Source organism: Cottoperca gobio, chromosome 6 (genome assembly GCF_900634415.1).
Source record: "Cottoperca gobio chromosome 6, fCotGob3.1, whole genome shotgun sequence".
NCBI lineage: Eukaryota > Metazoa > Chordata > Actinopteri > Perciformes > Bovichtidae > Cottoperca > Cottoperca gobio.
The window spans coordinates 3,826,925-3,840,115 of record NC_041360.1 but is presented as its reverse complement, the minus strand read 5'-3'; the positions used below and the strand labels follow the sequence as shown (position 1 = coordinate 3,840,115).

The following is a 13,191-nucleotide window of genomic DNA, read 5'->3' as shown; positions in this document are numbered from 1 at the left end:
CTGTGATGTAATGTTATGATCCGTTTTATGGCACTGAGGGCTTTCATGGCAAGCTAAAACTTTCCCAATGTGTCATAATGAAGGCTTTAAAGCATAAGCCTAACTATATTATACACACACACCTTCCATATTCTCAGCAAATTCAATGAAAAGACCAAAACACACAAAACATAAGAACCCGCTGCTGGACAACAGCAGTGAAGGAGTCCATCAAGCTGAAGAAGGAGGTCTTACGGGCTTGATTGGTGAAACCGCAGATGGTTGGCCAGAAGGTCCCTGCTCTTTGCAGATGATGTGGTTATGTTGGCTTCAAGACACCGTGACCGCAATGGGGCAGTTTACAGCAGAGTATGAAGCCGTTGGCATGGTTTTCTGCCGGAAAACGGCAAGTGGAGTGAGTCACTGTCCCAAGCGGGGGGAGTTCAGGTACTTTGTGGTCTTGTGTCTTGAGTGAGTACAATGGAGCATGAGATGGACAGGTGGACCAGTGCTGCGGTGGTTTGGCATGTAATCAGGAGGTCTCCTTGGTGCTTTCCGTTAAGAGGTTTTTCCAGACATGCCCAATGTGTAAACGGCCGGGGATAGACCCAGAAGACGCTGGAGAGATTAGATATTTTGTCTGTCCCGACTACCCGGCCCTGGATAGTCGGATGGAAATGGGTGAATGTGTGGCTTTATATCTTCAGCAGGAACAAAAGGTCTTGGTGCTGAGTGCAACAGGTAGAGAAGGAAGTTGTGTAAAGCTTTGAGAGACCAACACAGAGTTTGGTTTTGGTCTTTTCGTTGAATTTGTTCACAATAACAAAATTATGTAATAAAAATAATAATGCCAGCTACATCCTTTAAAGGGAACATGGTCTTATTTTTGAGAACAGTAGAACTAAAATCTAAAGAACTAAAATAATTTATTACTTTTTAAATTACAATTGTAATTTAAGCAATGTACAATATTTAATTGGGAAATTTTATTTCATATATCACAATGCTACACCTAACAAATTTACCGACTACTGCATAAAATACTCGGGACTCAAATTGCTCTGTGATTGGTTAATGTGGGTTATGTGAAGGGGGCGGAGCTACAGAGGCAGCCAATGCAAAAGCAACACAACAAGATTTTATGACCAGCGCCTGGCAATTAGTACCTTTCCCGCTGGCAGGAATCAGCCAATCAGAGGGTGCAGTTTTGGAAACTTGAAACAGACTGAACAAAGTGAAGTGAACTAAACAGAGAAAAATTCATTTGGAAAAAAACGAAAATGGAAAATGGAAGATGGAATGAAAACACTGAGTGGGGAGATTTCTATCAGTGTTGTAATAAAGTTATGACAATAAGACATTACATCGAAATGTAAGAACTGCCCAAAACAGGTCCATGCGTCAATAGTGTATTTTAAGAATTGACCCCTAATTCTGCACAATTAAACCAAACGATCCAAACTAAATTCACATTAGGCATCATTTACAACATAGAAGACAAAACAAAGACTATTATAAAAATTACAAAAGAAAAACTATTTGCAAAACTTAAATTTTAATAATAAAAAAGTGAAAAAACATTTGTGGAATTTCTTCTTTTTTCTTTTAGAAGGAAAGAAACAGCTGGAATAATTATAGACATGGCTTATTGCGTTTGATTTTCATTAAAACAATTCCCTGATTTTATCAAAAATGGTTAAACATTTACTTTTATAATAAGGTTTCCTATCATTTGATATCTCATATTTTTGGATTAATGATATTAATATAAGCCAGATATTTCTTCTTGTAAAAATGAAACCCATAAACAATGAGCCCTAAATACATAAAGTGAAATCGATCAGTTAGCTTTGACACCATACATAAAGTGAAACTCTACCTAGTACAAATAAATAAGTATTTCCTGAACTAATACTGTTTTGGCATTTCCAATCCACATCTCTGTGGTGCAAAGTTAATATGCAGCAGGCAATATGCAGTATGAGTAACATCCAAAACATGTGGATTACTCTGTGGTTTGAGTTCAATGAACGTGAACTATGTCACTGTCCAAATGGCTTTCAAGGTTGTTCCAGGTTACTCCGCATGTAAATGTCCGATTATTTCAGATACGTCAAAGCTCGTCTGAAGTGCAGAATGGGAAGTTTTACATTCGGAGATGATCAAATCCAATAGAATGGTTTTCATGTGGTGAAAAAGGAACTTCACAAACTGACATAAAAGATCTCAAAGTGTAACAGTTTGTCACATATCATCTAGTAACTGCAGTTGTGTGATGTATGGGCCAGCTAGGGCTCCTGGTAGATCTGTCCCAGCACCTCGTGCATCATGCATATCAGAGGACACCCCAGGCCTAGCAGCTCATACAGGAACACATAGTCATGTGAGTAGCTCCTGACGTGGGACCCCACAGCTGTGAAAGACTCACACACAGTTTCCAACAGCCGACGAGGCAACACACACACAGCCCGGCTAGCATGCCAGGGCCAGCTCAGGCCTCGACTTAGCAAGGAAACCAGGGTACCTGGGGGTTGCATCTGCACGCTGCCTGTCGCTGAGCAGCTCCCACTGTCCAACGACGAGGGTGGGACACAGCTTTGGTCTTCCTACACAAATCAAAATACACAGAAGGAAAACAATAAAATACACCCTAACACTTACAACAAGTAAGGTACAGCTATTGTTATCTTGCACCTTTATTCTTCTGACACCTTAATGTTGCACAACTATTTCCACAGTTTTTGAGTGACAATGGTCAATGTTCTAGTCTCTTTTTGTCTCGTGTATGTAACCACTGCAGTGTTCCTTACCATCCTCCTTCTGAACCTCCCCATGCGAGTGCTGGACTGACTCTGGGCATAATGCATCTTGCAGTAGAACTTCACTGTAAAAGAAGCAAAGAAACAAAATCACAACTCCAGTACAATATATATATATATATATATATATATATATATATATATATATATATATATATATATATATATATATATATATATATATATATATATATATATATATATATATATATGGCTTCATGCAGGAAGCGATATACAACAACATTTCCTCTTACTCTTGTTTGTACCCAGGATTGTTTCTTATTTTGTTATTCCCCATTGACTTCATTCCCCAATGATTTATTTTTCTCTTTTTCTTAGATAAGAGAATATTTTCCGAGAGCACTCTTACCAAGACAAGAAAAAACATTTAGTTCCCACAGTTTGTTTGTCCAACGAAAGGAAACAGTTCTAAGTTTCAGAAACATAAAATGACGCATGAATGTCTCATAATCAAATTAAGATTATTATACGTTTTAGAGCTCCTGAATGCCTTAAACTATTATATTGTTTTGTGTAACAGCAGGAATATAAGACTAAAGAAAATAAAAGAGGTTTCTAGTGTTTCATCAGACAAAGTGATTAAGGTGCATCTACAGAACAAAAACCACCTGTGGGGTGAAAGCATACATAGTCAGTGAGTCAAACGTACCCTCCTGCGAGTCGAAGATGTGCCCTCCCAGACGGAGGGTGCTGTTACAGACTTCACAGCGGAAACACTCGCGGTGGAAAAAGTATCCTTCAGCGCTCAGTCTCTCCATCACGTACACCCGCTTGGTGCAGAAGTGGCAGATGTCGCTGCCGCCGAGCCCGGGAAGGCAGTCCTTACGCACCACACACTGAGAGGAAGAAGACCAGGGCAAGGTCAGAGACATGTGACATGCTGCCTTCGAGACAAGTTTTTTTTTTTTTTTTTGATTATTTCTGAGAGATTTCTGCAAAAAAAGTTCACAAAACAAATGAGTCACATAATTCGTCACACAGTGGAGCAGTGAGCTGGGGAACTGATTTACATGTTCCATGATGGGTGCAACTGCTTTTAACAGTGAGCAATTACAATATTTATTTTAAGTGATTTGCAGTTTTTCTATGAATACGTGCAATATTAAAAAAGGTGGTGCTGCGCCATAAAGCAATATGTAAATGTTTTTTGAAACGGCAAGGTTTCATTTCACTACAAGAGTCAATACCGATAATGTCCCAGTAACTCGTGATAATCCAAATATCTTGCTGTGGAGAGTTTGCATTGTTCCAGGATATCCACATCAGTAAATGATGTGTGCCAGAGTTTGCTGGAGGCCCAGGTCAGCCTCAAGTCTGAAAGCAGTTGTTTGACATTTTGTGAAATACGCTTATTTGCTTTCTTGTCAAGAGATAAATGGAGTAGTGATAGCACTCTCCATATGTGTGGTTTGGAGTCCCGTCATCACCATCAGCAAAACCCACAACTCCGGATTAAACAAACCAGATATAGCGTGTTATTTTATGTGCTTTAGAGGTAATGGCAGATTGTTTTATTCCTTACAGAGCTAAATGAGCGGTTTCCCCCCCCCGTTTCCAGTCTTTATGCTAAGCTAAGCTAATTGGCTGTAGCTTCATATTTGCCATACAGACGTGAAAGCAAAATCCATCTTGTCATTTAACTTTCGGCAAGAAAGCAATAAACTAATTCTCAAAATGTAGAATTAGTCTCAAACATTGAACTGTATTATGTCTTAAGCGTCTTTACCACTTTCAGGTAATCAACATCTCATGTCACAAGAGTCCAACAATGAATTATCTTCATAGATTAACTCAAATAAATAGAATTGTGACCCGAGTTAGGATCGAGTTCAAATCATGTGGCTTGAATCCACACAGCTACCATCAGCAATGCTTTCCTGGGATCTTGCCTTCACGAGAATGGGAAGGACATACTGACAGACAACCCGAAAACAGAATGCCTCTGGCCTCGGCTGTCGCAGGCGCGGAGGCATAAAAAGAACTCTGTTAGATTTGTCTCAGGAACACCCACATGCAGCTTACCGGCGTGGCATTGGGCCTGTGGTCCGTCTCATACAGGACGGCCAGTTTCTGAGCTTTAGCGCCAATGGCTGACGATACCTTTCCGACTGTACGCTAATGTTAACGCCAGGGAAACACAGGTGCAGCGGGAAGGAGGAAGGGGGGAGAGAAGGAATTGGAAACCACAGACAGCAGTTAAAGAGAAGACAGGTGAAAAAGCAGGAAATGACTCACTTTGAATTTATGGAACTGCAGGTGTGGACTAGTACCTCTTTAATGTAACGAAGAGCTCCAGTCGGACAACTCTCAGAGCGGACAACTGACTTTTGAATGATTCTTCTCGGGTTCTCAAGACTGCAGCTCCCATTGAACTGAATGAACACCAGAATGACAATGATATGCAGCTCATGTGGAAAGAGTGCGATAAGAAAGCTTAAGCCTCCTTGTGCGCAGCCTTTACTGCTTTCCATCTAACACCACCCTCTTCTGAGGCCGGACATCAAAAATATCTGAGTACAATAACGACACAACAGAAACATGCGAGGCTGCTCTGTGGATAATGAGTGATATTAATTAGCCAGTCAAATATTAGAATTTTAATTAGATTTTAAATCCCAGTGAAATAGATGTTTGTAGCTTTGGACAGGCTTAGTGACTCTTTGTCTCCTCAGAGCCAGCTCAACAACGTTGTAAGCAAACCACAACTTCACGTATTGAATATTAGTACCACTGGTGGTCACCGGAACACTTCTGATGTCCTAACATTTGCTTACTTCGTCTTAAAGGCTTGGAAAAAAAGAGAAGATGGATTTTAAATGTGTCTTCATTTTGTTTCACTTTTAAATTACAGTTATATATATAGAAGGTCTAAGTTATTAGATCTATGTGCTGCGTTCTGGATTTGGCTCACACCGTATTCATCCGCAGTGCCCCATGTTTGCATATTTGTATGCAAGACACAACATTAAAATTGGTTTAAATGAATCCCCTTTAAAACAGCATTAATCTGAGAGACTGTCACTGAAGATCTGCAGGTCATTAGTACTGGACTGGCAGGCTATTAATATCCATAAAGAACTGTTACCTTCATGTCATCACTTTTGGCTAATTTCTTATCATCAAATGTCTCCTGAGCGGTTTGGTGGACCTTCTCCTGCTCACGCTTCACACTATTCCAAGAACTCTCACGCACACTCTCATAGATTTCCTTGTGCAGTAAATAGCTTGGATGGTGAGATGATCTGCTGCGTCCGTGTTCACAGTTAGTGTCAGAGAGGGGAGGCGAGATCTCCTGGCTCTCATCAGAGAGAGTGGAACAGAGGGCAGCAGATGTTTTGGTGTTGCATGTGGAGGAATCAACAACAGGTTTTTCAGAGTCGCTGTGAGACGAGGGAGTGGAGGAGAACCCGGCCTGGGCAGTGGGGTCAGGGACAGGGTGCACTACAGGGTAGACTCTGGAGCTCTTAGATACAAAGGACGAAGAAGAAGGAGGAGGAGGAGGAGGGGACAAGGAAGGACGGAAAAAGGTAGATAATTCCACCTACAGAAGGGTCAAACAGAAATGACAGACTGAGTGGAACAAAAGGATGAAACTTCTGATTTCTGTCTGTCTGTTTGGTCTACGCTCTTCTCACTGGTTTGAAATGTGCGGGGCTCGGTTGGAAAAAGCGATGTCATGCGTAATAGATTATAATAGACTAATAGATGTCGTGGTAGATACACCACCAACACTGTTAGTGTAGACTAGAGTAGAACTAGAGTTCTTAAACACATTATATTATATACACACACTATATGCTGAGATTCTATAATAGGGAAACATATAATATCTACATCTCATCTTAGCAGCAACTGAATACCTCATTTGGAAATGGAATTTCTACAGAATAATAAGTGTTGACATTTAAATACCACTGACTTTATGTGGTCTGAACTATTTCAAATTGTAATGGTCACTTTTGAGTTAAGTTAACTTTATTTTAGATATACATATTTTTTAGGGTTCAGAAAATCCAAGGACTATTATTCAAAACCTATATTCATATTGTTCAAACTCAATAAGATGATCAAAAATCAAGTCAAAATATCCAGTTGCTCAAAATTCAAGATGTGAAATTCAGATCAGAACATCCAGGATGCCAAGTGTAACACAAAAAAAAATGCAAACCTGTTAATTCCTTCGAAGAAAACTATTAACAATACACCTAAAAGTCTCAGTCCCAAGTGCTCCGTCTGTAATACACAGAACTATGATGCAGTGCTCGAGTGTAAGATGCATGCTGTTACTGTGAACATGCAAAAGTCTCAACTAGCACATTAGTCAAGCGTGCAATACACAACCTGCGATTCAGAAACGGGAGAAAGAGGAGAAGGTTTGTTGGAGCCAGGAAACATGGAGGAGAGGAGGACCGCTCTCTGCTTTATATTCTTCACACAACATTCTCTAGTAGACAGTCCCCGGGCTTTACTCTGCACGGACCCCAGGGGGTCGTGAAAATCAGAAGAGAACAACATTGAGCAATAACCAAGATGTTTCTAAAGCTAGTGTATTTTACAGAACTGGCTTGAAGTTCACCTGCTGCATTGACTCCTCTGACCTCTCTGAGGAAAGATCAGCGTTGGAAGCAGACAGAGAAGAAGAAGCAGAGAAATGACTGGCTGTCGGGTCAGGAGAGGTGTGTTCTTGGTAGTGCTGTTCCGTAACATGAGGGCTCCGTGAGTGGGGAGGAGAGTGTGTGGGCGAAGGAGAGCGACTGTAGCCGCACTGAGGCGGAGGAGATTCGGGGGAATAGAGGGAAGTGGTCTGCTGAGCCATAGCACTGGGATTCTCCAGCAAGCGGAGGTAGACGGACGGCTGGAAACAGGAAGAAGAGACGAGGAAAAGGGAAAAGAGAGAATATGGGTTTATAATACTTACACAAATGTTTAAATGAAAGTCTCAGCTCCTTTAAGATAAGCGAGAGAGCCACGAATGGCTGTGGATCAATAGCGTAACTCCTCTAATCACATTCAGAACAGAAAGAGCGAGGGAGTGTTCAGATACCTGCCACTTCGGACGAGGGGGAGGCAGAGGGGGAGGAAGGGGGACATTCTTGGGTTTTGCAAAACGGGGGTTTTCCTCATCTTCCTCCCCTTCATTATACTTCTCCTTTGAGTGAGGAAGTGGGGAGGTGGAAGGAGACAGAAGAGGAGAAAAGGAGGGATCGGATGTTTCCTCGTCAGACTGATGCAAGAGAGGAAAGGAAGAAGAAAGAGGAAAGGAAGAAAGAGGAAAGGAAAAAAGGAGATTTCAAATGCAAAGTACATCATTTGGCCATAAAATATAACAGAGTAACAGTGGACACAGTGGCATACCAACACCATATAAGATAAGAGGAATCTTTTTGTGCCAAATATGCTTATTGTAAATAGTAAAATAAGTTAGTGTTGAGAGACGTAGCGGAACGTTATATTATTATTTGAATTATTATTGCTTTCATTGGATTCTCAACGGTTTATTCATAAGAAAGCGAGTGTGCTCCGAGTACGGTTCTATAAGTACATCTACTTTATATTAAAACTTCAGTATGGAGGCAAATTATAGCCATAATCATTTATACGGCATTTAATGTCTAATTTTGCTATTTAACAACTAATGAAAACTTGCATTGAAGTTGTTTACTTTGAAAACCATCTCTCTGAATGTATAGTGCTATGAAACTGTCTTTTTGTTTATTGATAAAACATTTAAAAAATCTTCTTGGCAGCTTCTTATTACAAATAGTACTAAACATTTTTTTTCTTTTAAAGAATTCTGGGAACTTCAAAGAAGGGAACTCGTACGTTTTGAATGTCAACATTAGGTATTCAGTTGCTTATATTGACTTTCTTTGCTTCCATAATAAAGCCAGTTAGCGAACATAGATTCTCCAACCGAAAACCAGTAAATAAGACCAAAAGCTGGAGCTCCAAGTGTAATCATGTACAAAATAAATCCAAGTCGTCTCTCTCGTGGGTCTAAAAGTTAAATGTGTGTCATAAATAAAATGTCATCCCTTCTGATATAGGTTTTTGTTCAAACCTCTCACCTTGCCATGTGTCTTTGCAGCAGAGGAGTTCTCCTCAATTTTGGCCAGCAGCTGAGTTGCCATGGAGCGGACCTTGTTCTCCCGCAGCTCCCCATCCTCACCAGCAGGGGTCGCACTGTGACAAGACAACTGATGCCATTCCAGGGTCACAGAGGGGATTACAGAGGCGAGAGGGGGGCCGAGAGTAACGGGGAGTGGGATCAATTAGAGCCTCATAATGTACCACACACAAACAAGGGTTACAACTGACATAACAGGAACACTTAAGACCTCCTGTTGAACCTACCTCTGTGAGGTAGTGGTTGCCCTTTCGCTGTCTCTTGTTAACAGAATCGTCTTCTGGTTTTTGTCATCCTGTGACAGAAGACACCACAATAAAGATTCATTCACAGAGACGTTTCAATCAAACAACTTTCCTTCTGGATCACCGTGCATGTTCAAATGAACAAAACACCCCTAAGACTGTGATTGGTGTAAAATCTGATGCTCTTTTCATTATGTGACTTACTGTTCACGTGAGGAGACGTCTAGAATCCCTCTATTCATTATGCAGATTGACGGCTAGTGTTCATGATTAGAAGTTCATTACAAACCATGCTTTGATCTCTATTTTAGCTTTAGCTTATCTAATACGATTTCAGTGAGTGAGTAGTGTATACTGGTAAGGAATGAAAAAGGCCATGAAGAGGGTTGGAAGAGGTCCACTCATTAATGCTCAACGACAGCATCACATGAGTGTCACAGAGGGAAGAGAATTCTGAATGATACAGTATTTGGCTTTACCCTGGGCATCCTCTTCTTGGACTGATGCAGGTTCAGCAGTTTGTGGTTGGTTTTAGCTGGATATCCCTCATTATTCTCATCTGGTTCTCTTGAACCTGGAATATAAAAGGTTCACATTAAGCTCAGAGCTTAAGAGAAATGCATTTTAAACTTTTAAATCCATATGAAGATACTGTTTGTTGAGTAGGATCAGTGGCGGCCGTGCATTTCCCACCTAGGCCTTCAGTGATGTCCTACACAATCCTACCTGAATTATTCCACCTCTTAATACCATCATTATGACGCCATGGCTCTAGAAACTATACATTTAGACAGAAACGCAGTATAACCGGGCGTTGCATTTCCTTAACAACAGAGTTATATTAATATTTCCGAAACATTTAGTTGTAAATAGCAGGCATTCCCAGCAGTACAATGTGCAGTGCCTCTCGGAGGCTGTGAGCCAGGGGTACCGCTCGTAGTTAGTGATTTGAAAGTGTCGGACAAACCCTTTTCCCAGCTGTGATAGGCTCGCTAGCGTTGGGGTTGGCCGTTCTCTTCTCACGATGTCTATCTTTTCTTGAAAAGTTTGTCTTGAAAATGGCGTTGTAATTATATCTGCGACCAAATCGACCTCTTCTCCTCCTTCAGCCATTGTGGGTTGAAAAAAAACAGCTTGTAGAAATCTAAATTAGCTCGTTCAAGTTTGCTAGCTCTGCGTAGCTCTGCCTCTCAATAGTGCGTATCCAATCAAAAGACGTGGACGTGCTGACGTTATCATACGCCTGCTAGCTGGCCCCGGTGTCCCCAACTCGAAATCTGATTGGTTAACGCCACAGTTTTGTTTCCGTTCACTTTAAGCTACAGGCGCCCTCACTGTTGATTCTGAAGGCCTCAGGGCAGATCTCTTGGACCCTGGCAACACATTATGGCTGAAATATGATTGGATAAAAGCTCTAACATAAAGGCCAGACCTCCAAATCTCGATCTGAGGCTGGAAGCAGCGCAACCAAGAGGAAAGCTATGAAATGAAGAGAATAGACTATGGGGAATAATTGAATACATATTCGTGGAAAAAATATATCAACATTTTTTATATCAAAAGGTTTAGGCCAGCAGAGAAGGCCTTGCTGGCCCTGACGGCCCACCACTGAGTAGGATCCATTTGAAATGAAAGCCCCTACAGACATGTTTCCCATTTACAAACAATGGAGGACTTGCTTCATGCTAGCTTAATTATGGACAATACGAAGATTTAGAAATCAAGCAACTTGCTGGAAACTAGTAACATGTTTAGAAGGTGCATTTTTATGTTGCGCTCGTATTCACATTTCCAGAACAAAAACAAAAAGCTTTCGTCTTCAGAATAATTTTAAAGATGCAATAATGACATGACATGTAGGGGCTTTAAACGTCACAATGACTGATTTGTTTGCACACAAACAGCGAATACAACTCCAGACAACACCTACATTTAGCTGAAGTGGAGTCTGCATGAGACCAATGGACATAGATAAAGAGGGGGGTTCATCCTTGGACTTAAATATATAATAATCATTAGTTATTGACCGAAACCCACTGATGCAACTTCTCATAACAATTTACACTAACCAAGGCCATCATAGTACAAAGGCACAGGGTGTATACATCATTACGGGCTAAATACACTTAAACTCCGAAACCGTCTCAGAGTTAATTCTCACCAAATGGTCTAAGAAAATGCTTCACTGAAGGTAAACTATTTTCCCAGCCTTTCAGAGGTGTGGATTACTCCGTGGTGACAGCAGCGTGGGTGACACAGAGGTCCACAGGACATGGAGCTTACAGTGGTGCTGTGACTGGCGCTGAGGGTGTCCACAGTTACGCAGAGTGACGCCTTCCACAGACATAGCACACATACCAGTCATGTCTCTGGACAGGACGCTCACGCAGTGGATAAAATAGTCCCTGAGCCTCTGAGTACTGCACACTGACACTGTGGGTTCGGGGTAAAACTGTCTAACATGCACTGTAGAGCCAGCCTGGGTGCTTCCCGGCTTTAGACATTATACTAGAATGTACAATATCATTTAGTTCCTTATGTAATCCCTTGTTTTGGAAAATGCTCTAAGAGCTTCACAGCAGCGAAGTTGATCAACCCTGTTTTGATTCTCTGCGACAGAAGCAGGAAGGAGCCTGACCGTTGTGGTTTCCTTTGGAGTTCCTGAAGGTCTCGTAGAACTTGGAGAGGTAGAGAACCATCAGCAGCTTGTCGGGTTCAGCCAACTCAGCCATCTCCTTTCCCCTCGTCACTGGCTGGATGCCAAACTCTCGTTCAGCCAAATCGAACGCCAACTGGTTGTTCCCTGCCATGTCCTCTTCGTTAAGAGATTCATAGTCACTGAGAAGGAACAAAAGGAAGGGAAGGTTGGTGTTTGAGTGGTTATTGTTTCTTCAAACATCCTGCATCTTGTGAGCGCTGGCAGAGGAGAAAGATGGTGAGGGGACAGGAGGAAGAGATCAAATGGAAAGGGGATGTTGCTTTAATTGATTTTTATGATGCAAGTTATGGAGAAGAGTTCATTATAAACTCTTGTCACTGTGTGGGTAAAAATGTAAAGGTTTGGCTTAGCATGGAGCCACAGGAAAGACAAAGCTAGAGTGGGTAACATTGGCGAAGCCAGCAAGAGTAAGCTAGAGATTTAAAATGATCCTGAGCAGTGTTGTTCATGACTTTGCAGAGCGTAAGGCCTGTACAATTACTTTCTAATGGGTGAGTACAGGATTCTCTTTGTTATGGAGTGGAATTAGGGATTCAACTCTATATCAATGTAGCCTATTGTTACCTCTCATATGTTGGAAAATGTGCAACTACTATAATCTGGGCCGAATAACATTTGGCCGCTGTGACTTTTATGATTAATTCCATAAATGCTGTGATAGTGTGATCAGGTGGCGTAATCCATTCATTCATACTGTGTAAGGCTGCTGTGCTTTTATTCATTTCTTCTGTTTGTTCTCATCGACATACTGTGTATCTGTGTGTATCTGTGTGTACCTTTGTGTTGATGTGTTAGTCAAGGCTGGCTAAAGCTATTTCAGATGGTTCATAGATGATAAAACAGGCTGTGCTTTGATTCCAGGACAGGCTGTAAGATTAGGGTTGATAAATGTGGTGCTTTGGCTGCTGTCCGGGTGGTGCTTAAGTGCCCAACAACTACATTTTCAACGGGGCCGATCACAACCATGTCACGCTGCTGGTGGACAGGCAGGTTGGTAGTCCAGTCCATTTATTGATTACTGTCGGGATGTAAAGAGTATTTCAACAAATATAACAAAAGATGTTTCTAAAATAAATGACCCACCCTAAACATAAGGTTACCACCAGTGTGGAGTTTGTTTACTAGTAGCAGAAGATAAGTCAGTGTTGTGTTCACAACTTGTTCACAAGGGGCCAACAAAATAACCAGTTATTGCAGATTTGCAAGAGTGGATCTCTGGAATTATGGTTCAGAATAATACAAATAAATAAACAAATATCCATAAATGGGAATCATTTGAGA

General features: G+C 41.3%; 1 protein-coding gene across 1 annotated transcript in view; it reads right to left on the bottom strand.

Annotated features, from left to right (window-relative positions):
* Positions 1-13,191, bottom strand: part of mical2b (microtubule associated monooxygenase, calponin and LIM domain containing 2b) — a 57,138-nt gene that overhangs the window by 9,019 nt on the left and 34,928 nt on the right. The window contains 14 exon segments of the mRNA XM_029433166.1: positions 2,504-2,585; positions 2,790-2,863; positions 3,469-3,655; positions 4,842-4,934; positions 5,090-5,191; positions 5,905-6,360; positions 7,161-7,289; positions 7,396-7,674; positions 7,864-8,043; positions 8,888-9,016; positions 9,174-9,229; positions 9,232-9,241; positions 9,671-9,765; positions 11,830-12,029. Of these exon segments, the coding sequence (XP_029289026.1) occupies positions 2,504-2,585; positions 2,790-2,863; positions 3,469-3,655; positions 4,842-4,934; positions 5,090-5,191; positions 5,905-6,360; positions 7,161-7,289; positions 7,396-7,674; positions 7,864-8,043; positions 8,888-9,016; positions 9,174-9,229; positions 9,232-9,241; positions 9,671-9,765; positions 11,830-12,029 (2,072 nt within the window).